This window comes from Pithys albifrons, chromosome 11, assembly GCF_047495875.1.
Source record: "Pithys albifrons albifrons isolate INPA30051 chromosome 11, PitAlb_v1, whole genome shotgun sequence".
NCBI lineage: Eukaryota > Metazoa > Chordata > Aves > Passeriformes > Thamnophilidae > Pithys > Pithys albifrons.
The window spans coordinates 17,611,585-17,638,602 of NC_092468.1; the positions used below are offsets into that span (position 1 = coordinate 17,611,585).

The 27,018-nt window shown below is 51.2% G+C and overlaps 1 protein-coding gene across 2 annotated transcripts in view; it reads left to right on the forward strand.

Moving 5' to 3' along the window:
* Nucleotides 1–1,330: 1,330 nt before the first annotated feature.
* DVL3 (dishevelled segment polarity protein 3) overlaps nt 1,331–27,018 on the forward strand; it is a 34,642-nt gene continuing 8,954 nt past the window's right edge. For both annotated transcript variants that reach the window (XM_071566455.1, XM_071566456.1), the window contains exons 1-3: nt 1,331–1,627; nt 23,328–23,397; nt 26,853–26,974. In XM_071566455.1, coding sequence (XP_071422556.1) covers nt 1,461–1,627; nt 23,328–23,397; nt 26,853–26,974 — 359 coding nt within the window. In that variant the 5' untranslated portion in view covers nt 1,331–1,460. The remainder of the gene's footprint in view (nt 1,628–23,327; nt 23,398–26,852; nt 26,975–27,018) is intronic.

Consider the following 27,018-nt stretch of genomic DNA (forward strand, 5'->3'; position numbering starts at 1 on the left):
GATCTCTCTGGCTCCTTTTCCTACGGCAGGGCAGTCTGGTGATCTAGTCTCATGTCCTGTGCAAGCCCATGGTATGATGCTTCCTCTGCATTTGTTCCTTCTAATCCAGGACAGTGTGAGGCAGTTCTTGCCCTTCCTGGTGGTGGGTGTTTCCAAAGCTCCATCCACCCCAGCTTTGCTCTCAGCCACAGCTCTGGGAAACTGCTGATGGAGACAGTTCCTCATTGCCCCTTGGGTGCTTGCGAGGTATCCAGAAGAGAAACCAGCCAGCCTGAGACTGTTGAGGCACAGAGGCAAGTCCTGGGGGCTGGGATCACAGTGCTGATGACTGTAGGTAAGAGTGATGGGGTTGGGGGGCAGAGAGGATAAGGAAGAAACTGCAGAGCCAAGGGGTGCACAGTTGAAGAGGCCATGATATGTGGAAAGGAGGATGTTCATGAAGAGCAGAGGAGGGATTCTGCTTGGTGAGGAAAAGGGGCTGGGAAAATTGAAGGAACATTGTGGTGTCCATAGCCTGACTTCTGGGGATAGTTATTGGATGGTGACAAAGTGTTCAGAGCTGGACAAAGCCACAGCTGGAGGAGCTGGGGTGGGAGGTAGTCCCTGTGTGTGGTGGCCATCAGACACAGTAGGGGGAGTTCAAAGGGGTCTGGACATGGAAGGACAGGATATGCCTGATGTCCTGTAAGCTGTACTCAGGGGGCATGCAGCCAGATGAGGAGTGTGGGGAAGGCTGAGAGGTGGGTGATACAGGACCAAGGCTGCAGAGATGGAAAGGGAGGTCTGTGGTGTGGACATGAGAGTTAGTGGAAGTTGTGAAGCAGCATCAGTGGGTGTAGAGGTGAAAGCTCAATAGGTTTGGGGAGCCTGGGAGGGGAATATGGGCACATGCCAGCTGGGAGTAGGAATGTGAGTGCGCGGGGAGTGCCAGGCTGTGTGTGAAGGGCCGTGGATGTGCAGCACAAACCCCAGCGCACCCACAGGCGGCCGGGGCAGCTCCAGCTGGGAGGGGGTGTCCCATCGGTGCGGAGTCTGGCTCGGGGCAGGGAACGGGCCTGCGCCGTGGCGGTGGCTTGGCAGACCCTCGCGGGGTGCCTGCTGAGCCGGGGCCGGCTCTGTCGCGGTCCCGGGATCGGGATCGGTCCCGGTCCCAGTGGCGGTCCCGGGAGGGGGGAGTCGGTCCCAGTCCCGGTCCCGCGAGCGCGGTCGGCTGCGGCCCCTCGGGGCGCCGGTTCCGGTTCCGGCGGGGCCGGGCCGGCGGGCGGGGCGGGGCCGGCGGGCCGAGCCTGCGCCGTGCGGGCGGGCGGCGCTGGGACCCGCAGAACAAGGGGCGAGGGGGGTTCGGGCGTGCGGAGGCCGCAGCCGGGCCGGGGCGCGGGCGGGGGCCGGGCCGGGGCCGGGCCGGGGCGCAGGAGGCGGCGGAGGCGCGGGCGGGGGCCTGGCGGCCGGGCAGGAGCGCCATGGCGGCGGCCGAGACGAAGATCATTTACCACCTGGACGAGCAGGAGACGCCGTACCTGGTAAAGCTGCCGATCCCGGCCGAGCGCGTCACTCTCGGCGACTTCAAGGGCCTCCTCAACCGGCCCAACTACAAGTTCTACTTCAAGTCCATGGACGACGACTTTGGGTGAGCGCGGACCCGCCCCGGGTCCCTCGGGGCCACGCGTGGGGCCCGGGCCCCGGGGACCTCCCCGGGGGCTGCGGGAGGACACCCGCCCCGCACGGGGCTGGGGCCGGCTCCCCCCCCCCCTGCCTGGGGAGCGCCCTCGGGACCCCCGGGGTGGGGAGGTGCCCTTGGGGACCGGCGGCCCGACGCGTGCGGGGAGCGGGACCCGCATCCATCGCCCGTGCCCACTGCCTGGCCTTGGAGGGGCTGGGGCCGTGCCCGCCCTGGGCTCTCTCCGCGGGGACACGCCCTCCGTGCGCCCCCGGTGCCTCCGCGGGGCGGGCTGGCCGTGATACGGCCCCGTGCACGTTCTCCGGGGCTGGTGGGCCCTGAGTGCTGCATCCAGGCACAGCCCCCCATCCTCACTGCCCTCATCCGCCCTGGGGAAGCTGCCCATGCTAACTCCTCTGTGAGGGAGCTGGGGAATCCTCCTTCACTTGGGCTGCAGAAACACCTTGGAGGAGACCACTGCCCCATCTGAGGGTCACCCCCTCCCCGAACTCAGGAAATTTGGCCAACGCCTTGCCTGAGAGGACATTTCCCACCTCGGGAGTGTCTAGTGGGGCATCCCCCCATTATATCCTACTCGGGATTGTTATTCCCCACCTAAAGGGCCTGGACATCTCCCACTGTGCTTGGGTGTCCCTGGTGCCCCTTGTTCCCTCTGCCAGAAGGGTGCAGGGGCAATGCTGCCTCCATCAGCCCTCTCCAAGGAGTGGATTTAGGGACAATTTTGTTTGCGTACCATCCATTTTGGGGAGGGACATCCATTTTAGCATCTTTGTCCTCTGCATCTCATCTTTGGGAAGAATAGGTAGAGCGGACCAGCTTTTCCCTACCTCCATGATGGAGGAGTGAGAGCTCTTGACTGCTGCCTACCTCTTGAGCAAGGGATGTGTGCAAGACCCACTGTACCCACATATGCATCCCATCTTCAAGATGAGATGTCCTGTGCTATATCCCTGGGTTGAGTCCATATGGAAGAGGAATGCAATCCTGCCTCACATCCCCTCTCCGGCAGGGCAGCTCTCTTCCATCACTGGTGTTTCCGTTACTTCTTTTGTGATACCCTTTGGTTCCTCCCATCATGGGTGTCCTTTTGGAGGTGAGAAGGTATGTTCTGTCCCTTGTTTAGATGTTGTACTGACCAATCGTCTGGGGAGTCCCTGCTCTCTCCTACCTGTGTAAAGGTGGTGACTGTTTTGGGGAGCAAGTACTGCATAAGGCCAACTCACTGTAGGACCCTTTGTCTCCACTCTGTTTTGTCCAGTGTTCATATATCTGACGCTCCTCTAGCCTTTTTGAAGATCTCTCTTTCTGTTCTGGGTATGTAGGTTCTCTTGGCTTCCACAATGTGCAACTCTTTATCATTCCTAGCACTTAGGTATTTGAAGGAATTGAATGATCCTCCTTCCTCTGAATACTTTTCTCCCCTCTGAAGATTTAGTGTTTAGAGTAGGTCTTGTGTATGAAGCTGAGACTACAAAGTGTTTCAGTTTTATAGTCTTCCCAGTGTCTTCTCATTGCACCAAATACCTCCCTAGGCTGTGATTTTGGCTTGTACCCCACACTGAACAGGGCTGGGCCTGTTTGGGGCTTGGATGAGATTGGTGTGGCTGCCTCAGCAGGGGGTGCTCTCCCCTCCTCAGCCAAATAATCCCAGTGCCCAGGTTCCCGTTAGTTTGGGAGGTGCCAAGTTTCAGATGAGGCTTGAAATTTGGAGTCGCTCCTTTGACCACAGTCTGGGACTCTGCTTCCCTAAATTCCTCCTGACCCAGTGGAGAGTTTTAGTCTTCAGAAGCTTCCCCATTCTCTCCTGGCAAATAGAAGTCTCCAGCCCTCATTTTCCATAAATTTCCTCAGCAATATCAGTTGTCTGTGGATCATTTCCTGTCCCTCAGCTGTTGAGGAGCGTTGGGTGCTACGAAACAGCTGCCTTTCCCCATCTTAGGGGGGACCATGTTCATTGGTGGGAGAAGCAAATTCTCCATGCATGCTGTTTGTAAACAAATGCTTTAAGATCCTTTGAAATGTTCTTGAAGTGAATTCAAACTTGTCTTGAATGAAACATTGCCATGTGGGTGGGAGACTGTCTGCGTAACTATAAACAAAGTTTAGTAATAAATAGCAGCATCTCACATTGGGAAGAGTGGTCTGGTGGCAGCAAAGTTCTGTGCTGAGCTTTTTCATCTTCTTGTTTCTTTAAGGCTCCACAAGAGGAGGCAGATGGTAGATTAATGAAACTTGACGATAAAACAGCACAGGGAGTTGGTGTGGATGGTAACAGGAAAAGCGGAAGATCACTCAGGAAGACACAGCAAGTTTAGTTGTGTCAGAAATGCATGGGATGAGATTTTTGTTGGGATCATTTCAGCTAATTTGTTTGGGAAGAGTGAACCTCTCTGGACGGGAAGGTGCAGCTGAGAGAGGTTGAGGGCTGTGTATGGGCAGCCTGTTCCTTGGAGAAGTCCTATGCAATTAGTTGTACAGTTGGAGCAGCACGTGCAAGGCGTGGTGTGGGACAAAGGGAGAAAGCCTCTTGTGTTGTCACTGCAGATGCTTCATCAGGAAAGCTGTCTCTGCTCCTTTCCAGAGAACTGAAGAATGTGTTGGTGGTTGGCTGGAGCCTGGTGGTAACAAGTAGAGCAGTCCAGCTGCAGCCTTGTTTCTGAGAAGCCCTGAAGCCCCAGGCACCACTCAAAATAGAAACAGCATCATTTTGGTTTGAAAAGACCTTTAAGATCATCAAGTCTAACCGAAAAATTTCATGATCCCTGGTAATTGATGTCCATTAGGAAGCAAGCCGTGGGTCTGCAGGGACAGGAGGCACCTCAGCTGCTTGACTGTAAATGGATGGGCAATTAGTGAAAATCAGGAGAAGGCCAACAGTGGCTGCATTCAGAAGCTGTGTGACAGGGAAGGGTGTTTTAGTCTCGCATGTGTATTCCTCTCATCCCCTTCCCTCAGTATGCCCCATGCCTGGTGTGTGCTGGCAGATTCTGAGCTGGGCTGGTGTCTGTCAGCCGGGCAATGTCCAGAAAGGAGGACATAGGGCAAAACCACTTCATGAGAGATGAAGCAGATGACCTTAGGGCAGCTGATCAATGAGGAGGGTTCCTGCAGATCCCATGGCTCTGCTTTGCATCAGCAATTGGACCTTTTTCAGGATCCCTGTGACGTAAAACTAAGTTCTCTTCTCATCTGTTATTTGGAATGGAGGCATCTCACTTTCCAGAGCCAGCTGGAGCAAGACATGGTCCAACATTTACCTCACCTTTGTTTCCAAGTCTGAATCTGTTTCTCCCTCTTCCTCCTCTGTCCAGGCTGTGGATCTCCAGCTTGACATTCCCTTCAGCTCATCCCTAAGGCAGTATTATAGCTGTAGTCTTGGTGTGTGGTATTTTTTGTTCTTTTGTTTATCTTGCTAATATTTGTTTGCTCTGAGAATCAGGGCAGTGATGGAGCAGCTTCAGTGTTTACATCTCCTTGAAAATGTGACTGAGGCTCCCTTGGGTGGCTCTGGAGTTGTCAGAGTTAGTGCTCAGCTCCAAATTAAGAAGACACCAGAATGTTGTCACCTCTGGGTGGGAAGGAGGAGAAATGAGATTCCATGCACCTGGTCCTGGGGAGAGGAACTGTGAGCAGCAGGAAGGCTGCAGAGTTTCATTGCCTGGTTTATCCAGCGTGCAGTGGGCTACAACTGCACACAGCAGGGTGCAGATATCGGTGCCCTTGTTGGCTTTGTGTTTTGCTAATCCCAGAACTGGAGGCATGTGAAGGAGATCAACCAATGGAGTAAGTGTGGAAGTGCATAGATGGGGTACACTCTTCTTGGACCTGAAATACTTTGTGTGGATATGTTTTGCCATGAAGTGTGGAACTCCCCTTGGCCTGCCATCCTTGCCCTCATTGGGGAAGGAAGGTTTTTTTCCTAAATCTTGAGTCTTTTTATGAAATGTTTAAGAGGTAAGAGGCATGTGCTGGTCATCAGGAGATCAGTGCAGTGCTGTGACCACTTGTGAGATCCATGTTCTCCATCAAACCACCTCGCAGGGGTTTTGAACAGACTTTTTCATTTCTGTCTTTTTTGTTTCTAATCTGTACGATGGAACTTCCAATTGTGACTTGTCTTGTCCAATTGATACTGGGAGCTTCTTGGGCAAACATTTGTGTGTATCTTACCATGACAGAGCCCTGAGTTCCACAGAGGTGCTTCAAGAGCAAGACTGTAAATTCTTCTGGGCAGCTGTGTGGTTGGAAAGGGAACACCCATGAAGTGTTAACTCCTGCCCAAGTCCATCATGAGAAATGTACCTGTCTCTAGGCAGCTCAGACCTCCCAGTCAGGCTGTGTTTATGTTTGTCCCAGCTGAACTGTTCTTCATCTGGCCAGATGGCTGGTACAACTCTGAGGATATTCTTAAATCAATTGAAATGTGGTTTCTTTTGACTCATTTTTTGGTTGTAGTTCATGTTACTTGTTTTCTGTCAATGAAAAAGTGTTTTCACAAGGGCATGCCAAAGTTTAAACTAAACTTTTCAAAGCAGTTTCAGTCAAATGGGTGCAATTTATTTGCCCAGGTAAGTCCTTGGCACTTGGTCTGAAGCACCATCTCATCTTGCCATGAATTCTGGACCTCCTGAAAGTCTGAATTTCTTCTACATATGGAGAAAGCACTTGCATGATCATTTTGCTTCATTCCACTTGGCCGCCACCCCTCTTCTAGGCCAAAGAGCAGAAAGGCTGTGTTGTCCTGCAAGGGGACCATCCCTTCTTCCTCATCCGGAGCCGGGAACAGCAGTGGTGGTAGGAGGACCCAGCTGATCCAAAATACAGTGGTGGAATGGTGCTGCTCCTCCCTCTGCTGCTGGTTTCTCCCTTGTGCAGGTCTCAATTCCAATTTTAACTTCAGACCTGTGGTGAGTGATTCCATGGTCTCAGCTGTGAAGCGAAAATTGGTATGGAACTAATCACTAGCCCAGTATCTTATCCAGACCTGCTTAATTATCACCTGCTCTCCAAAGCTGGGTAGAGGCAGTGATTAGGGCAGCGCTCTGGAGGCAGAACAAAGCGGGCGCTGCTGGAATTCCCAGTGCAGGGGTCAGATGCCGTTGGTATTTGGCAACCTCATCTCCTGCACATGTGCATGGGGAAGCGTGTTGATGCTCACTAAAAGCCAGAGTGATTTATTTTTGTTGCAAGGTCGTTTTGAAATTGATGCCAGTGGGGACTGTCCTGGCTGGAAGTGTTGGGAGCTGGGGAAGGATCCTAGATTTAATAAGCACTGTCAGTCCCTAAGCAGTGGTGAGTGCTGGTGTTGTGCCCCTGCCTTTCCTGCCAGCTCTTTGTAGCATGAGTTGGGATATTGGTTTATTTTGATTTTGGAAACTTTTTCATTTATTTTTAATTTTAAATTGGACACTTTTGGGTGCCTGCAGAAGACCTTTGCCTGTCCTATGCCCCTGGTGGGGATTACTTCCATGTCAGCATGGATTTCATGCTGGGAGAGGCTGGTAAGAGGTCTGTGAGTGAAAGAGCCTACAAAATTCCCTTGCATGCTCACATCCTTTGTGGTGGTCTGAGAGACATCCCTGGCCCTCCTGGAAGGTGGCCATCACTTTTTTCCAGTTTGTGGTCAGTCCTTTCTGTGTGAAGGGCAGCATTTTCCATGTGACAGGCCACAGCACCCCATCTGTTGTGCTCCTTGCTCCAGGGGACACTTGTGTCCCTGCCTGGTCCCTTGAGGTGTGCTGCCCTGCTTAGCGAGGGTCCACCAGCATTTATTTCAGACATCTTACATGTGGGTTACTGCAGCCTGTCCTGCCTCCTGGGCTGCTGAGGGTTTGGCAGGGAGGTGCTGAGCACTGTCTGTGCTTGTGGTGGGGATTTCTGTAATACTGCCTGTGCTGGGGGTGGCCCATGGACACTGAAGCTGATCCTTGCTAGAGCTGCTGCTGGAGACTGTTCCCAGCCGTTGTGGCAGTGGTGGTGGGGACCACAGCAGTGCCAGGGCTGAGGTGCAGATGGAGAGGGTTAGTTGACAATATTCCCTGCTTCCTTTGGTTGTATTGTCTGTGCCTGGCAGTGTGTCCTGCTGTTCAGACCCAGCTATTACTGACTCTGGAGGTGTCCGACTCTCTCAGTTGTGGTTGGAGCTGTGCTCCAAAGGCCACATTGGATGGCAGTCATAGCCTGGTTTCTTTGCCCAGGGGTGGTGTTTGCAAAGCCAAGTTAGCCAAATCGGGCTGCAGACCAATTTCCCTAAGGCTTTGTCTGTACTATGCAAACAATGAAGCTTTACAACAGCTATTGAACTTGCTTGCAGCCAGAGCTGGTCAGAATTTTACTTTGACTGAATGTATTTTCTCCCAAAATGTGGTGTTATGTTGACGCCAGCATTTTTCTTGGAGAGGTATTGTTTTCAGTTATGTTTTTGAGGGGAATATTTCTTAATTTTAAACCTCTTTTGTCATCTCTGGAAAAAAAAGTAAGAAAGGTCAAGAAACATTTTCTCAACTATGAGAACGCAGCTGTTTTGATGTAGTTCAGTATTTTCAAATCATCTGGAGGACTCTGGGCCTCCAAATTCCAGCACAAAGCAAAAGCCTACCTCGATGTCTCAGAAATTGCTGCAAATTAAATTAGTGTACCCTGACTGTGGTGCAGTTTATGCTCCAGTGTGGTTCAGTCTTGGAGGTCAATGCCAAATGCCATTAAAAGTGGCTCATAAACCACTGTAGTCTGGGTCATGACCTGAGTGTTGTTCATTGTTATGGGACCATAGTGGTGGCTCCACTGCTCATTCTTCTGATTCCCAATGAAACACAACTTCTGAGAGTTTAATCTAGAATTGGCCATTCCCAAATCATGGACCTTGGCTCACCCAGAGTGGGTATTGGATCTGGGTGGTGGTGTTAGGAGTAATGTTCCTTCCTACGTGGCTACAGTGAGAGCAGGATGGGCCCCTGTGGGAGCAGAGTTTTGTGGTGGATTCTGAGAAGGAAGGTGCTGGCATGCAGGGATGAATGCAGGTGGTCCATGAGTCCAAGGCCAATGTGCTTGTGAAGAACAGCCTTCCATAAGTCCCTCTTTTTTCTCCAGCACGCTCCTGACCTCCTCTGGCTGTGATTTCCCCACCTGGTCTCCCAGCAGGCAGAGATGTCTTGGTCTGCAGGCCTACACTCTTGAAGGTGGAGGCAGCTGCATTTGGGGATGCTCAGGGAAGACTCGGGTGCTGCGAGTATAAGCAAAGAAAATCTGATTTCCCCCCCAGCTTTTCTGCTGCAGAGGAGTGTTTGGCTTTGATCCTGTCTTAGCATGGGCATCAGGCCCTCCATTAGACTTGAAGGCTGTGTATGTAGAGGTGTAGGGAGCATAGTTGAAATTCCTCAAGTCCTTTTTGAGCTCAAGGTACTTAAAGTGCTGGGAAGACTCTTGCATGTCTGCCTGGCAGTTGCTGAACTGTTCTGAGCTGAGGGTATCTGCTGTAAAGAATTGCTACTCCTCCACCCTTGACTGCATCCAAATAGATAGAACAATGTTGTAGTTTAGGATATTTGATCTGTGTAAAAGCCCATGAAGGGGAGCTGGGCTTGCAGAACACAGCAGAGACTGTGCCTGCAGGAAGTTGCCTTCGTGTCACACCGGCTTTGCATCGTGCTACCCATCTGATGAGGCAGCAGCCCAGGCTGTGTGTTTTTGGTGTTTCCTATTGATTTCCTCCTCTCTCCATCCCTTGTTTGTTATTCAGAGCCTGCCCTTCTGACCTGTGCTGGATGGATGGTTGTTTTCCAGAAGGGGGATGTGGCACCACGTGGCTGTGTTACTGTTTGTCCCGCCAGTGCTGCTGGCAAGTTAAGTAAAACTTAATCCTGCTGGTGGCTGCTGTTGAAAATTTTTGGACCAAATCCTTTTGTGAAGGCTTTTTGGAAGGCGTTGAAATAAGGTACAAATCTGGGAATTAGTTTAATCTCTGTGACTTTGTCTGCTTTGTCCATGTGCTTATCTGTATATAATGCCATGGTGGCCTTAGGAGGGTGTGTGAGCTCTTGGGGTGAGAATATCACTGTCTCCAAGGACTGCATTAGCTTGCAGAGCTGAAGCATTTGTATCTCCCTGAGCCCCTCAAGCTCTTGGTTTCACTTGTTTCCATCGCTGTGTTGTTGCTGTTGTAGCACTAGTATTAAACCCATCCAGGAATGGGCTGAAACTCCCTGGAGGCTTTGGCAGGCAGAGATGCCTGGTGCTGACCTTCCTGTGCTGTGTAATCCTGTATCCAAGTGGAGAGTTGGGAGTGTTGTTGTATCAGTTATTTATTAAAGGCAACATTTCAGAGTCATTGTTTTTCCAGTCACAGCTGGCTATGGAAGGCAGCAGAAGCAGCATTTGGGTACCCTGCTCCACTAAATCCTTTGTGTTTGTTATCCCTTCACTGGGGCATCTATCTGTGTGTCTTGTTGGCTAAAATTTGCTATTGTGTGGGAGCTGGAGGAAAAGAAGAGTCAGTGAGTGGTGACTGAATCACTGCAGTGGAGTCCATCCTGGTCCTGGCTGAAGCGGGAAAGGCTTCCACTCTTGACTTGGAGCAGAGATCTGTTTCTCGGAGATCTGTTTCTGGCTGCTGTGTGGGAAGGTCTTTCCTCTGCTGGATTTTGACCTACCCCTAGGGTTTGGAGAAGAATTTATTTGCTACGAGGCCCCTCTGATCCCTGGCAGCTGTCTCTATGATAGGCTGGGAATTCAGGGTCTGTGTAACAGAGTTTGTGGACTTTTCCTTGTTTTCTGATGGACTGGCAGCTCCTGCCATGTACAGGCTGGTTCAGGAGACACTGAGGTTGTGCCGGAGGGGTCTGTGTTTTGGGAATTCTGGCTCTGCGTGGATTATCCTAGTGGGGAAGCTGGTGCTAGCACATTAGCCTGCCCGCTCCTGGGCTTCAGCTCTTTCCATCAACATGACTCTGACCTCCTCATGGTCCTTTTGTGTCTCACCATCTCTGAGTAAATAGGTTGTCCCATGTACAGTGCACTGTGCTGTGCTGCCATTGCTGACAGCCAGAGCAGTGTCAGCAGTGGGTGACACCCCTGGCTTGGTGGCCTGACACCATCAGCAGGGCAGGGAGAAGGCGGCTGCAGTGCCGATGGCTGTTGCCTGGTTGGCCCCAGAGCACAGCAGCTTCTCAAACTGAAGCTTTTTCCAGAAGCTGTGATGGATATGCAAACTCCACACTTGTGTTTGCATACGGCCAACCAGCTGTCCCAGTTCATTCAGCCCTGCCTGGCTCGACCAGTATGTTATTGCCATTCACTCAGAGACTTGCCTGCGGGCCTAGCTAAGGCTGTGCTATACTGGAAGACCATATAGGGCCTTAATGCATGAAATCTTGCCATTGCTTTGTGTTCATTTGAATTTTTTGTTGGCTTTTGTGGCTCTGAGAAGAGTGGATTTTCATAGATCTGGCTGCAGAGCTGCATCCTTTATGGCAGACTTCCCTTAGCCCTGAAGCTGGTAAATGCACCTTTGGGTCCTGAAGGGGCTCCTGGGAGATGGATTTTTCTTCCAGAGTAAAAATGTTCTGGTTTAGCTGGGGCCAAAAGGTTAGTTTGGGAAAACTTAGGATTATTTCTTGTGTAGGTATCCTGGAAGTGGCAGGGGACTTTGAGGGTGTCAACATCTGCTTCCCTTTAGGGTAAGCTCTGGGTTTGCTTGGAGCAGTTCTGACTTAATACAAAGGTACATAACATCTCTACAGGGGTGTGCAGGTTGAGTCTGATGTGTTGGAGCTGGGTCAGACTTTTGCAATATGTGCCTGTACTGCTGAATCCCCTGTGCAGAAACACAGGAACCCCCTGCAGCAGTCTTCTTGAATGTGCTGATGTTGCCAGTGTGAGACACCACTTTAAAAATCTGTGTTTAAGTGGTGTCTTCATGATGTTACTTCTGTTGCAGTTGGTACCTGTGCTCTGGCAGGAAGCTGCATGGCACACATGCTTTGCCAGATAGAGAGAGGTGTGTACATTTGGGGTGGGAACTGTGTCTGGCCACGTTGTCTGTAGGGACCAGGTGAGTGCCTGGCTGTCAACATGTGGTGCTGGCACTAAAGTGTTCGTGGTGACTTTACATATGACTAAAGGAGAGATGCTTCATGAGAATTTTATGTCCGTATCACAGATAACTAGGAGGCTCAAAATCAGAGTGGTCTCGTAACTTGACTTACCAGCAGATCCAGAGACATGGGAAATGACCCTATGCAGTCGTAATGTGCGATGAGCCTTTCTGGGCTGCCCTTGGGAATAGTTAATGTGTAAATGACCAGTTCAGCACAGTTACTGAGCTCATGGGATATTTACAGACTGCAGACAGGTTGTGCTGCCTTCCACTGCATTCCTCCATCCTTGCTCTCAAGGCAGCTCTGGCTCTGTGACCCTTCACAAGAAGAACATTTCATGTCACATGTGATGGTAACTTCTGGAGGTCACTGACCATTACCCAGCCTTTGGTGCAGTTGTCAGAGATGGCAGGTGGAAGGTTTGAATGGTATGTGACAGGATCAGGCCTGAGAGTTTACAGTGTCAAAGAAAAGCAGCAGCTTTGAGTTGGACCTGGTGCTGCAGCGATCCAAAGCATTATTCTCTTCTAAACCATGGAGAAACGTACCCTCTCGTTGAAAAGAATGCTGATTCCTGCTGTAGAGGTGAATCCTGGTGGGATCTGGGCAGAAATCTGTGGCACGTCACACAGACTTTAAATTTACAGTAATTAATTGGGGCCTACTTTATGGCTTCCATCTGCTTTCTGAACCTCTAGTGAAGTAAGTTGTGTGCCAGCATATGCTTGGTTTGGTTAGGACTGGAGCATCTTTCTTGACTCTTTCTTCCAGCAGTTTAGCAGTATTTTCATGTTTGCTGGGTTGCTGGCTGGAGGGCAAGCCTGGCTGGCCTGGTAAAGGTTACTTGGTAGGAGATTACTCATTGCATTCAAGAGTTTGGCTCCGTGTCTTGAATGGAGTTTGGTGAATATAACTGGTGTTAGTGAAGTCAACGAAGTATATAAAAGGCTACTAAATGTGCTCTATTTGCTGTCTCTCTGACCAGGAAATTTTTTGTAGCATCCCCTGCATGGCGCCATCAAAATCAGTGAGGAAGTAAAAAAGCATGTGTCTGTGTCCTAGCAGTGGTCAGAAATGGTTCCTCTGAGTGTTCAGACCCTCCATGCTCTCTGCTGCCTCCTGCATTTTAGAACCAGAGGGATGCAGTATTGTTGTTTTGCCCATTTTTCAGAGTGCTGCAATGTCTTGGGATCAGGGACAGAGTTCTTTCTTTGCCATCATGCAGCTGTTGTGACTCTGAAAGGATCTTCTTTGCGTGAGTCCTTTTCATTGTGTTTGGCAAATGTTTTGTGGTAAAACTTAGTTGTGAGCTTTATTAACTCCCTGTTGGTTTTATAGGGGTTCTCTGTATGTCTTACAGATCAGTTAGCAGAGATGTTGCTAATTGCAGCTGAGCTAGATGTGCAGAGTAGGGTGCAGTCATCTACAGCCTGTCATGCTTCAAGGTCCCTTCCCACCGGGTAGGAGGTTGAGCTGGTTTCCTTGGGAGACTCTTGCAAAATTGTTTGTGCAAGGAGAGAGTAATGTGAGCTGGTCAGTGTCTTAAGGGCAGGACACACGTGGAGACTGCTTTGTCATCTCCTCAAGATCTGTCATTAAATACAAATTAATTGTTAACATGGTGAGGGGAAATGAACCTTGCTCCTCCTCCCTATAGGCATCTGCCTTGGTCTGTGCAGTCCCAGACGTGCTCTGGAGGTGTCTGGCTGGCAGAAAGGTGCTCCCAGAGCAGAGGGCTGGTGCTGGTGCTGGGCAGGACGGTGGTGCTGGTAGCCCAGGAGCAGCCTGCTCTATGGCAGCTCTGCTTCCCCAGGTGTGGAAGGAAGTCCAAGCTTTCAGACTTTGTTTCCCACCCTCCCCCTCTTCCCATTTTCCCCCTCTTCTCCTCTCCCTGCTCTCCCGCTGAGTTGATGCTTTTCCAGGAATGAGCTGTACTGCTGGCCCAGCACATTCCACAGCAGCAGCACTTTCTTGGCAGGAGCCTTGCTTGCTGTTAAGAAAAAGCAGGACTGACTTGGTGTCCCTCAGCTGAGGGCCAGAAAAGGAAGGCCTAGCCCTGCATCCCTCATGGTGCATGCAGAGCCTTCACAGACACCATGGTCCTCTCCCTAAACTGTTGTGTATGTGCAAACCTCACACTGTCCTCCCAGCAGCCCTTGGAGCCCTTTACAGCTCCTCACGGTTGTTGTCTTAGCCAGCACGTAGTCCCTGGGCCTTTCAAGGGAAGCTGTTGCTTTTCTAGCCAGCCTAGAAGGGGGTGAGTGACTTCTCACTCATGGAGAGTCACAAAGAGTTCCCTTTGGAGCCTGAACACCTCATCTGTGAGCTCCTTGTTATGCTGATGTTGTCCTTTGCATTTTGCTACCAGCAGTAGCCAGATAAACCCTTTGCCCACCTCTCTGTACTTTTCCCACCTCTCTCCCTTTCCCTCTGTCAACAGGAGCTGCTGAGTTGCAGCTCTGCCTTCTGGGCTCTTCCTTCTGTCTGTGTCCAGATGGAGCTAAGTGTCACAGCAGACCAAGCCTCCTTCCTCCGGTGTGCTTGCTGTCTCACAACATTTGTGTGAACCACAGCAACCACATCAGGAGTTTACCCTGTCTCTGGCTGGGGCCTCTTTGGGCCTGTTTCCTTTTCCACCTTGAATAAAAGCCTGAATAAAAGCCCAGCTTTTGGTCACTGTTGTTACATCTGTGGAATTGTCTCCATTCCCTGAAGGTCATTTCTGCAGATGTTTAACTCAAATCTTTATTTCTCACAGTGAATCACTGCACTTGCCTTGTATCCTTGTGCTGGGCTGTGCAAGCTCGTAGAGTTACTGAGGAGCTGAAATTGAGCTACCAGGGTGAAGAGCCTGGCTGGTCTTCTGCTGGAAGTTCCCGTTTGTCCTGATTTCCAATTCAAAGAGACTGAAAGTGTCACTGAACCTTCGGGGGCCTGGAGAATGCTGCCTTTGATGATGTCTGTAAATGTCCTTCCGAGGAAGCATCGCTTGGGCAGGGCGGGATTAATTAGCGTGGAGGTGCCTCCTGCAGTCCCCTTGCAACTTCCTCCTCCTGGTTGGTGGAGGACAGGCCTGTTGGGCTTGTTTGCAGAGCAGGGCTGTAGCCAGATGGGCACTCGAGATCAAGGTGGGAGGGGCTGCTAAGGCTCTGGGCTCACTGTAAAATCAGTCTGTAACTTTGCTTTGATAAGTGCTGCTCCTTGGCAAGCCTCTGAGGTCGGACGGCTCCTTCCTAAATGCCATTCCTTTTGCAGTCTTTGGATTAGGTGAACAGGAGGTCTGTCCTCTGTCACCTCCCACCCAGTGACACCGGTAGGACTGAGCACAGGCCCAGCTGGAGCCAAGCATTGCCTGCACTGGGGGGCTCTGTTGTCCTGGTCTGTGTCCAGTGGAGTGATTGCAAATGTGTTGATGAAGGGTTATCAGGGAAAACAGCTGGCATCTTAGATGTCTGTTCAGCCGCTGCCTGGCTGACTACTGCGAGAAAGCACAGCAAGCTGTGGGGCAGCAGAGGTGAGCTTGGTTGAGGGAAGCTCTAGGCCTATGGCAGGGGGATTGGAACTAGATGGTCTTTAAGGTCCCTTTCAATCCAAACCATTCTCTGAAAATGAATGAGGCTGCTCTATGCTTATGGGCATGATGTGCCCACTCTTGAGAAGAGTGGGTAGTAGCTTGAAATGGGATGACCTGCTCCCCAAGGAGTACTTGTGATGCTCCCTTGACTGGTTAGGAGAGGTGGCCTTTCCTGCTCAAATGCAGAGGTGTGTTCTTGTTGTGGTAGCAGGACAGCTGCTAACAGCTGATTTGTGCTTCTTGATTCTTAAGCAGTCCAGGTAAAGACTGCTGTGTGGGAGCTCACCTTCACGTGAGGTGTAGGGACAGGCAGGAGGACAGCAGCTCCTCTGCGGAGGAGGGTCTGACAGAGCTAAACCACCTAGAAATCTGTGTTTCCCTTTTTACCTGTGCTGCAGCATAGAAGACCAGCGGGGAATACCCTGTCTGGGGTCTTGACAAGGAAATGAAATGGGAGACTGACAGTCTGTTTATGCTTTGAGAGCCCTTTTCACCCCAATGCACACTGCAATTTGTACTCCTCTTCCTTGCACAGGGGGTAAAAATACAGTGAGGAAGACCTGAAGAATGCCCTGGCTTTAGGAGACAGACAACTCAAATCCTCTGATCCTGTTTGATGCATGCTGTTTCCCTGCAAAGCCCAAGGTCTCGCCAATACACGTGTGATCGCTGGTGTGTGTATTCTTTGGTTGGGCCTGTAGGCCTTGGGAGAATTGTGTACTCATGGGAAGCACACATGTCATGTCTGCGCTTAGTCTAAGAGGAGCATTTCCCATCTGAAATTCCAGCTCTCTTGGAGAATTGCCTTGTCCAGTTTTCTCCTCTGGTGAAATGGCTGCACAGCTCATCCCTGTGGCCCCAGCATTTGATCTTGCACAAGAGAATAATTTTGCTATAGATCCAGGAGCTGCTCACATTTGGGTAGTAACTCAAAAAGGTTCTTCCTTTTGCTATGCAGCATTATTAATCTATACAATCATTTGGAAGCAAGACATCCCTGCCTTAACAGGTGTGTACTACAGGCCTTGAAAATGAGATCACATTTCTGATGTGTGAATCCCTGAAGCTTGTGCTATTGGGTAGAAACGTCTCCTGATGTTTTTTGTTAGGTTGGGGTTTTTTCTTCTTTTGCAGGTTGTAGGAAATGGGGCATGTTTAGGTCAGAATAGTGACCAACCTAATCTGTGTGCTTTTGGAAGGTTGTCATAGAAGAATAAGTTTATAAATTGAATTTCTGGGCTTTGCATTGTTGGAAAAAATGTTGCTATTTTGTGAAGGTCTTCCTTCTTAATAATTGAACTAAACAAAGGAAATCATCTTACTCTTTCATCTCCTCTACTAGAAATTGTCAGTGCTCAGTTGTCCTCTCAATCTTTTCATGTTCCCTTGTAACAGACTGCTTTTCATCTTGGCCATCAAGCTGTCCCAACGTGCTTGAAGGGTTCCTTTCCCTCACCTCCCTTCTTGCTACTGACTCCTTGATGCCAGATCCCAACGTGCTTGAAGGGTCCCTTTCCCTCACTGCCCTTGCTACTGACTCCTCGATGCCAGATTCAGCTTTTCTGTTTGCCACCACGTCTGTGATTCCTTCTCTCTGAGTATCCTCTCTTCTGGAAGCCCTTAGGCAATTTGGGGGACTGGATTGCCAGAGACAAGGGGCAATCACTACTGAGCTACAGCCTACATCCAAATTTGGGGTTCAAATCCTGCAGGAGCCTCTTGGATTTCTTCTTTTTTTGCTGGGCTCATGTTACTCCATCCAAGTTTTTCGCAGGGATCTCGCTGTGGCTGGTGGGTCCCGCTCAGGAGAGACCAGAGCTGGCTGAAGCTAGAAACTCCCTTGTATCCACATCCTCAGCCGGGCTGGAGGCCACCGAGGGGAAACGGGAGGGTGGGAGCGCAGCAGCTGCGCTGGTGATGTGCGCGCAGCCGGGGTCTGACGCGGCCCAACCGGCTCCGCGACTTGGGGTTTATGGCCTCCTTTCTCTCCTGTGCACGCTGCCGTTCCCCACCTTCTCTTCATTCCTAGGACATGACTCTGTGATATAAAATACCCTCTAATTTCCTGAGCCGGGCTGGAACTCCCCGGAGAAGGCAGCGTCTACCCGCCTGTCCCTCGCCCGCCTCCGCATCGGTGTTCCAGCTGCTCCCGCCGGCAGGCAGCGGGAGAGGAGCTGGGAGCGTGGAGTCTCTTCCCAGGCTGCGGGGAGAGGGTCTGCCGGCTCCTGCGGAGAAGCTGGTGGGAGGGTAGGGATGGAGCCAGGGTTGGAGCTGGGTTTCCTCCACTTCCCTCCCAATTGCCAGGTCTGTCCCTTCCCCTCCCCCAGCTGCATGGGAGCAGATGTGCTGCTTGTGTCAGCCCTGGAGCCCCCTCCGCACACCCCAGCTGGGCTCCTGCGCAGCCAGAGCCTTGTCCGCTCCTCCTCCTCCTCCTTCTCCTCCCCTCGGCTTGGCCCCGTGTCGCTCGGGATGGCGGCGGAACCATCCGCCCACTCGGCCTGCCTCCCCTGTAACCCTCCCTCCTTCCTCCCACCCGCAGGTCTCTTTGTTGGAGAACTCAAGGCAGATGAGTGCCGGGGAGCGCTGGGCGTGCAGGTCAGGCACTGAGCCTGCAGCTTGGCCTCGGCATGTCTGCTGCCCCGGGGGTGGGAAGAGGGTCACAGGGCAATTATCTGGGCAGGGCAGTAGCACCGCACCGAGGGGCCTGGACCTGCGCTTGCCTGGGCAAGGCTCGGACTGCCTCCACACAGAGGGAGATTGCCCTGGTCACCATTCTCAGCCATGTTGTGCCCAGGCCCCAGCAGGACTCCAAACATGGGAACCTTCAAAACTGGACAGTAAAAGCAGTCCCTTTGAAATCAGCCTTGGGCAAATGTATTCCCTGGGCTCTCTGGTGGCTCCAGCCTAAAGGAAAGGCTTGTAGAGAACAGAGGGAGCCTAAACTCCTGTGTCTGCTCTTTCAGGATTCCCGGACTCAGATCCCATCAGCTGGGGGCTCTTCCCAGCACATTCACAGGATGGTTTTCCCTGCCAGCACATCCACAATTTCATCTCATGGCTGCCTCCCTTGCAAGCGCAGAGCAGAAACGTGGCACTTCTCACAGCTCCCCCAGAGGCTGCTCACTCAGTGGCTTCTGATGTGTGAACCTGCAGTTGTGTCCGTGTGAGAAGTGTGACTGGAAGGGTGGTGAGAGGTGGGAGGAGGAAGGCTGCAACTCAGGCTGAGGCTGGAGAGGAATGCAGGACACGAATAGCTGGAGTGGTGCAAGGGATGACAGACATGAGCAGCGCCGCAGAAATATTCCTGCTTGGCATGTGCCTGACTCCAGCACTATCAGTTTTTGCTCTGTAGAGTCTAAATATATAATCCATCGTGCTCTGGTATCTGGGTGATAAATAGTGATAAATAATGTAGTGGCTGGGGAAAGAGGGAGAAAACTGTTCTGGGGTGGAGCTGACCCCTGGGATGTCTGGGGCAGCCACGGGGTAATAAGAGTGAGGAGGGACAAGCTTTCAGGACAGAGGGAGCTTGTTCTCCTTCGGGCATAGCAGCTGAGGCTGTGTGGGCGGGCCTTGGGTTTGGTTTCCTCTGTCCCCTCTGAAAGTGGAATAGTTCATTTGTGCTGAGCAGTTGGTCACCTTGACCCGGCAAATATATCACCCTGTCCCTTCACCCACAGGCAGGTCTCTGTGTCCCCAAGCAGTCATCATGCAGCACTGAAAATTGGCTCTGCCTGAAGTTCTCTCTAGGAATTGGATGTGGTCCAGGCTGCTGGCGACAGTATGAATGGATGCTGGTGCAGCCAGGGCAGGGTGTGTGTGTGCACTTGGAAATGAGGGGACGACAACTTGCCTGCATTGGAAAGGGCTGACATGGGCACCAAAGGGGATGGGTCCTGGGGGGCCTGCCTGTATTTGACACTTACTCTGGGCTGCAGGGCCTTTGGGCAGAGGCTGGCACTGAACATACTGAAGAAGCATTAAGCCAGCAGGGATTTAATCCATCCTCACTGCTCCTTTCCTGCTTTTCCTGCTCCTCCATCTGTGCAAGAGGAATTAACACACATCCTGGGAGTGGATTAGATTGGTCAAACTGTGGCCTCCTCATCTGTGCCTTCTGGGGATGGGAAGCCTTTGTCCAGTCTCTTTTCTGTCTTCAGTTTGGGCAGGGATCATGAGTGCCAGCTGCCAGCAAAGGCTGGTCAACATGCTGCCTTTCACCCCATGGGACACCCCTTTGCTGAGCATGTGTGACACTGGTGCAACCAGTGGGGCTGGCAGGGTGGAGCGAGCCTGCTCCCCGGGTTTGGGGCTTCCAGCACTGTTCATTTGCCTTTTGCTGATGCCTTTTGAGTGTTGGCGAGCCTCGCTGTCCAGCATTCGGTGGCGGTTCTGGCAGCTGTTGGCACACCAGGGCGAGCAGCCAGGAGCCCAGAGTAGCTGCTTCTCCGAGCCCCAGCACTCTGTGACTCGATGGCAGTCTGGGGCAATGGGTCACAGCTCCACATCCCACGCTTGCTTCCTCTTTGATTCTCCATAAGTTGGGAACTGGCTTGGGGGCTTTCAGAGCTGTTGATGGGATGCCACCTCTGAGTAGTGCTAGTTACTTATAATCTACTTCTTTCTAATACATAATTTCCCGTGGTTTGACATTTGTTACTTTTTTCTTTCTCGGTTGAATTCTTTGTCCCTCCCACCCCCACGCCCCAGTTTATTCCCTATTTAGTTACTACATTTTTTTAAAGCACAATATGTGTCAAGCTACCTTAGACAGAGCTTAGAAGGGGAACTCAGAATCACAAATTACTTGTAATGTATCTTTGTGTTAAATAACAGTGCTCAAAATGTCGTTGATAAGAAAACAAAATAAGCTTGATAAAGCCTATTTTCCCATTAGATTTGATTTATCAAAGATGGTATTTATTGAATTTAGTGAATTTACAAGCTGTTCTGATTGCAGTTCACTGTGGAAAAAGTATTTAGGTATCCAGTGATATTTAAAATAAAAAGAATAAATTTACTCTGCAAATAAAACTGATTTTTTAATTTTTTTTTTTTTTTACTCTTGGGGGGAAAAGGTTATCAGTGCTCTCTCCACTGTGAAGGCTGATAATAATGCAGCTGTGTAATGCAAGAACATGACATTGTGGCACAACTATAAAGCTCAAAGTGATATTGAAATATTATTTATGTAATTAAAAAGCAACAGTACCATTTAGGAGCCAGCATATTTCATGTATTTCACTTTCATCTATTAGAAATCTCTGGCATAGGTTGTGATTCTTTCAGATCATTATAAAGAGGTTTAAATTATGTATTTCTTTAGAAATAACCGAACTGGTGCGAATATGTCTACTGGAAATACAGTACAGCAGAAACAATCTAGGAGGTTGCTGGAGTGTGTGGAAGAACTTCCTGACGCAGCGGGTGAGGGAGCCAACTAGGAAAGGCACCCACTGGACCTGTCATTTGTGAACAGAGAAGAACTGGTGGGTGATGTGGTGGCTGGAGGCTCTCTTGTGCAGTGATCACAAAATGATGAAGAGTTTTTGATTCTCAGAGAAACAAGGAAGCAGGATCAGCAGAACTGCCTCCTTGGGCTTGTGGCGGAGGGTAGACTTTGGCCTGGTTAGGGAACTGGTTGACAAGAGTTCCCCGAGAGGCAGTCCTGAAGGGCAGAGGAGCCCAGGAAGGTTGGACATTGTTCAAGAAGAAAAAGGTGCAGGAGCAGACCCTCCCCATGTACTGAAAGACAAACCAACAGGCAAGAAGAGTGGCCTGGCTGAACAGGGAGCTCTGGCTTGAACTAAGGGAAAAAAAGAGTGTATCACCTTTGGAAGAGGAGAGGGGCAACTCAAGAGGGCTACAAGGATATTGTGAGGTTATGCAGGGAGAAAACTAGAAGAGTGAAAGCCCAACTAGAACTTACTGTGGATACTGAGTAAAAAACAATAGAAATGTTTTGACAAATAACGTCAGCACCAAAAGTAGAGCTAAGGATATTCTCCATTCTGTATTGAAGGGGGAGGAAACAGTGACAAAGGATGAGGAAAAGGCTGAGGTACTTACTACCTTCTTTGCCTCTGTCTTTAAAAACAAGACTAGATGTTCTCAGGGTACCTAACCCCCTGAGTATGGAGACAGGGAGCAGAATGAAGACCCCATAATCCAAGAGGAAATGGTCAGCAACCTGCTGCACCACCTAGACACACAGGAGTCCATGGGGTTGGGTGGGATCCACCCAAGGGTATTAAGGGAGCTGGTGAAAGTGCTCACCAAGTCACTTTCAGTCATTTACCAGCAGTCCCGGTCAACCAGGGAGGTCCCAGTTGGCTGGAGGTGAGTAAATGTGACACCCATTTACAAGAAGGGCCAGAAGGAGAACCCAGGGAGCTACAGGCCTGTCAGCCTGACCTCAGTTCCAGGGAAGGTCATGAAGCAGATCATCTTCAGTGCCATCACATGGCACATACAGGACAGCCAGGCAATCAGGCCAGCCATCATGGGTTTAGGAAAGGCAGGTCCTGCTTGACCAACCTGATTTTCTATGACAGGTTAGCATGGTTAGTGGATGAAGGAAAGACTGTGGATGTTGTCTACCCGAACTTCAGTAAAGCCTTTGACACCGTTTCCCACAGCATTCTCTGGGAGAAACTGACTGCTCATGGCTTGAACAAGGGCACTGTTTGTTGGGTAAAAAAACCAGGAGGATGGGGCCCAGAGTGTGCTGGGGAATGGAGCTACAACCAGCTGTGTGCTGGTCACAAATCTGTTCCCCAGGGCTCCATTCTGCTTAATATCTTTATCAGTTATCTTGATGAGGAGATCGAGGGCACCCTCAGGTCTCAGATGACTAAAGTGGGTGGGAGTGTTGATGCGGTGGAGGGTGGAAGGCCACAGAGAGATCTGGACAGGCTGGATTGATGGCCAGTTGTATGAGGTTCAGTGAAGCCAAGTGCTGGGTCCTACAACAACCCCACACTGCTCTACAGGCTGGGAAAAGAGTGGCTGGAAAGTTGCCCAGTGGGAAAGTACCTGGGGGTGCTGGTTGATAGTGGCTGTACATGAGCCAGCTTGTGCCCAGGTGGCCAAGAGGGCCAGTGGCATCCTGACTTGTGTCAGTGATAGTGTGGTCAGCAGGACCAGGGAAAGTGATCATCCCCTTGGACTCTGCACTGGTGAGGTTGCACCTCAAACCCTGTGTTTGGTTTTGGGCTCCTCACTACAATATACTACAATTGAGTGGCTGGAGTGAGTCTGAAAAAGGGCAATGGAGCTGGTAATGGGTCTGGAGGACAGGTCTGATGAGGAGTGGCTGAGAGAGCTGGGGGTGCTCAGCCTGGAGAGAAGGAGACTCAGGGGGGACCTTCTCACTCTTAACCACTACCTGAAAGGAGGTTGTAGCCTGATAGGGTTTGGCTTCTCCCAGGTAGCAAGTGACAGAACAAGAGGAAATGTTCTCAAGTTGTGCCAGCGGAGGTTTAGATTGATATTAGGAAACATCTCTCCACCAAAAGGGTTGTCAAGCACTGGAACAGGCTGCCCAGCAAGGTGGTGGAGTCACTGTCCCTGGAGGTATTTGAAAGACATGTAGATGTGGCACTTGGGGTTATGATTTAGTGGTGAGCTTGGCAATGCTGGGCTAATGGTTGGACTGGATGATCTTTGAGGTCTTTTTCAACCTAAACAATTCTATGATATGCACCTGAATTTTGGTTTTACTGATTAAATTGTGAAGTGGGCTATGAAACAGCTGGATGTACACTGAGAGGCTGTTTAGCCCTTGGCTTCTCTCCAGCCTGACACTCATGGCTGTGGGCATAGAAACCTGTGGTCTGACAACAGGCAGGAGCTGCTGCTCTTCTCCTGCTCCATCCTCAAGCCTGGGCTGCCTGTTGGTGGATGCAGATGTCCACCTGGGTATCTCCTTTTCCTCTGAAATCCTGGATCCAGCTCTGACTACCTCCTTTCCCTTCTGCAGGGTGGTGAAAGAAGAGATCTCGGATGACAATGCCAAGCTTCCCTGCTTCAACGGCCGGGTGGTGTCTTGGGTAAGCAAGCCCCTTGCTTTGATATCTCACTGACTGCATCTGCCCTCTCTGAAAACCTGTTTGGATGTGTAGTGCCAAGTAAGGCACAGGGACTGCTCCGTACTGTTGGTGTGCTGACTGCTGAAAACGCTGATGAGCTGGATTCCCACACTCCAGTCCCACAGCTGGAGAGGGAGCTCTGTGGTGCTGGGTCCCCCGTTCCAGAGAAGATGTGGGATGCCATGGAGAGCTCATGGTAACTGATGCCTGGCAGTGGTTGTAATGGCCTGTTCACAGCATAACCCGTGTGCCCCTATGGCAGGGTCAGCTTTCCAAGGAAAGTTCTGCTCCACTGACTGGTGCAAAGGGCTTAAGTGACTTTAGTGCTGGTGAAGCGGACTGGATTTGACTGCCCTGAAGACTAAAGGTACTGCCTGGGCAGCTACAGAACAAGCTTTTCCCTCTGTGCCATGCCATGCACATGCTCTGTCCGCTGCCTGCATGCCTCCCTCAGGCCCAAGGGCATCCTTTTTTTAGTGGGGAGAGAGGACATTCAGTCTCTGCAGCCCATCATCCCATTTTCCCTCTGCTGAGCTGCAGTTTATGCTGATGGGAGTGTGTGGATCTACACCAGGAGCAGAGCCAAGACCAAAGTGCCTTTTTCCAGATGGCCCCTCAGCAAATCAGGCTAGGTCAGACCTGATTCTGCTTCCATCCCTGCATCAAACAGTGAGGCCTCAGCTGGGGGCACGTAAGGGAGAGAGGGTGGGGGTGACAAGGGCAGGCAGGTGCCCACTGCCAGCCTGACTGCTGCAGGGATTCCAGGCAGGGGAAGAGAGTGCAGGGCGGGCTCCTGCCTGCACCCTGCACCAGGAGGAAAGGATGTGCTGGGCTCCCACACAAAGAGCTGGGACCAGATGCCGGCTGTCCTCCCTCTAGTGGTTATCCAGGCCCTTCGGAAAACAGCCTGTGTCCTGCTCTTGGCCACCATCCATCCCTCTGCATTCATCCCACTGCTGCTGCATCTGCACTGAGATATCTTCCCCACCCCGCCCTTTCCAGCTGCCTTTTGCTTTCACCTGCCCTGTGGGAAGTTCCAGAGTCTCTGAACCCTTTCCATTGCTTTTTTTTTTTACCTGGTATGCTTTTCCTTGTGCTCTGTGCGTCCCCACAGCTGCTGGCTTTCCTTGTAGGGTCTCTGTGGTTGCTCAGGGTGACTGACGTAGATCTGGTGTGAGTCTGTCTGGTGTGACCGCCATGCTGCTGCTCTGCTAGGCCAGATTCCTGCAGGGAACTTGTGCCTGGAGTGAGCACTGCTACTGGTTCTTGTGCAGAAAGGGTGATGACAGTCCCAGGGAACTTTATGCACAGCTGATGATCCCTTTTCCTATCTGTGCCAAGAGTCTCCTTGTCCATGGGTAGCTTGGGACCCAGTAGGGAAGCACTTGCTATGCTGCTTCTGACAGACAGGATGGGATGAGGCTATTTTAGGAACTCAGTACTAATTTTAGTGACAGGGAAAGATGAGGGTTTGACTCCAACTGAGTATTTCCTGACAGTGTAAGAGGCAGGAAAAGTGCAGGGTGGTGATCAAAACCTTCCCTGGAGGAAATCCTAGCCTGTTAGAGGAAGACAGCATCAGTCCTCCCCCAGCTTGGGAACACCCCCTCTGCTCTCCTCACTGCTGTTTGACAGCTGCCTGTGGCTAGTTCCCTCTGTCCAGATCTATTTGCCTGATCTTGCCTTGAGATTTTCAAGAGTGTTATATGACTTCTCCCTAGGCAACGCTGGCCACTTCCAGCGTATCTTCTCCTCTGTGCTCCCAGGCAGTGGCTGCCAGAGCAGGGATATGGCCCTTAAGGATTGGGATGTGTCCTGGGAAGACATGTCACCAGGAACGTGCCAGGAGCAGAGCCAGGCATGTGCCTGGGGCTTGCTGGAGGGAGGGAAGCTGAGCCAGTGTGAGACAAGCGGGTTAGACAATTGTGAGATCAGGAGCCGTTGGGCTTGTCCTGGGGCTTGTGGGACGGGCTCTGCAGCTTTTGACACCCCAGGCTGCTCTCTGCTCTGTCTACTGCCTTAGCTGCAGCTTTTTCAGGGCTGCTCTGTCTTCCTTGCCCCAGCTACATCCCTGTCTCAACTCCTAGTGCCTCTCTGGCAGTAGACCTCTGTCCCTTTGCCCTAATGATGATCTGTGGATCATCTTATCAACCCCTTACTGTGGTTTCCCCAGTTCTCGCAGGTGGGCAGGGCACAGCTCCTTCATCAGTGATGCTGGGAAGCGCTCAAGACCTGTGTAAATGTGCTGTGCCACAGCCCAAGTTGGCATCTGCTCCTGGCTCCATGCAGATGTGGTTCCCTCAACAGCAAGCAGTAGTGCTGCCTCTGCATTGACACTGGGCATTATGGTTTGGGCAGCAGCTATCAGCTCCTCTCCAGCCCATGCTTCATGATTCTTCTGTCCTGTCCCACAGTTGGGCATCCTTTACCCTAGAGCCTTCCAGGGCCCTGGCAGCTATGGGGGTCCCTGAACGCCTCTTTCAAGGAAGAGGCTTTTTATTATCCTCTTTCTCAGCCCTGTTGTGATTAGTCCTGTTCATTACAGCTTGAAAGGGGGTAGCATGCAAACATGGATAGGGAGCAATATTGAGGAATAGGTCATTTGGTCTATCCACTGTTTCATTCCACTGGCAAGCCTGTGGAAGCTCAGCTGCATTCCCTGAGCCCTGAAATTGGTGGTTTATTATGGAGCCAGAGGGATGGATGTGGGTGTGCCGGGACTGCCCCACAAGCATGATTGGTATAGAGTTCCTGGAGTTTGATCCTTTCTTGAATTTCTACACTGGGAAAACTGTTGAGCCTCCCAGAGACTGGCTGAAGGTTGTGCCCAAACCAATAAGCTGGACACAACCTGAAAGTTTGAAAAGTATGTATGGAAGCCAGAAAAAGAACCTGTTTCAGGAATCTATTTCAAGCCAGCCTAAGCTCTGTTAGCCCCAACTGCTGTAGCCTTGGGAGATGAAAGTCCTGCTAGTTCCACAGCTTGAAGGCAGAAGTGTAGAGGTTGCTAGAACTAAGGAAAGGAATGACTTGGTAGCTGCCTCTTCCAATGTGAGAAGAACTCGGGGAATCCACTCACTGCTACAGGACATGTGCTAAAGGTTACCTGAGTGAGTGGTGTGGGTGTGCAGGTGTTGTCAGAGTGTCTAAGCAGGGCTGTCAGCCACCAAGGCTTCACTGCTGGGACAGGAATTCCTGAGCCACAAATAGCCAGTGTCTGGGAAAGCATTGAGGGGGAATGTTGCTACATGCTTGGCCTGTTCCATACCTTCCATACCCGCTCCTGGGCATCTGCTGTTGTCTGCCATCAGAGATGAGGTCCTGGGCCAGGCAGGCTTTTGGCCAGCTCCTTTGACCACTCTTGTAAACGTTTTCCCAGTGCTGCAGCCATTCCCTTCTCTGTCTCATCCCTCCAGCTGGTGTCTGCAGAGGGTTCCCACTCAGATGGTGGCTCGGTCTGTGCCGATAACCAGACAGAGCTGCCACCTTCCATGGAGCGCACAGGAGGAATTGGAGACTCCAGACCCCCCTCTTTCCAGTAAGTTACCTGGACATCTGTTCTGGTTTCCAAGGAACACATAG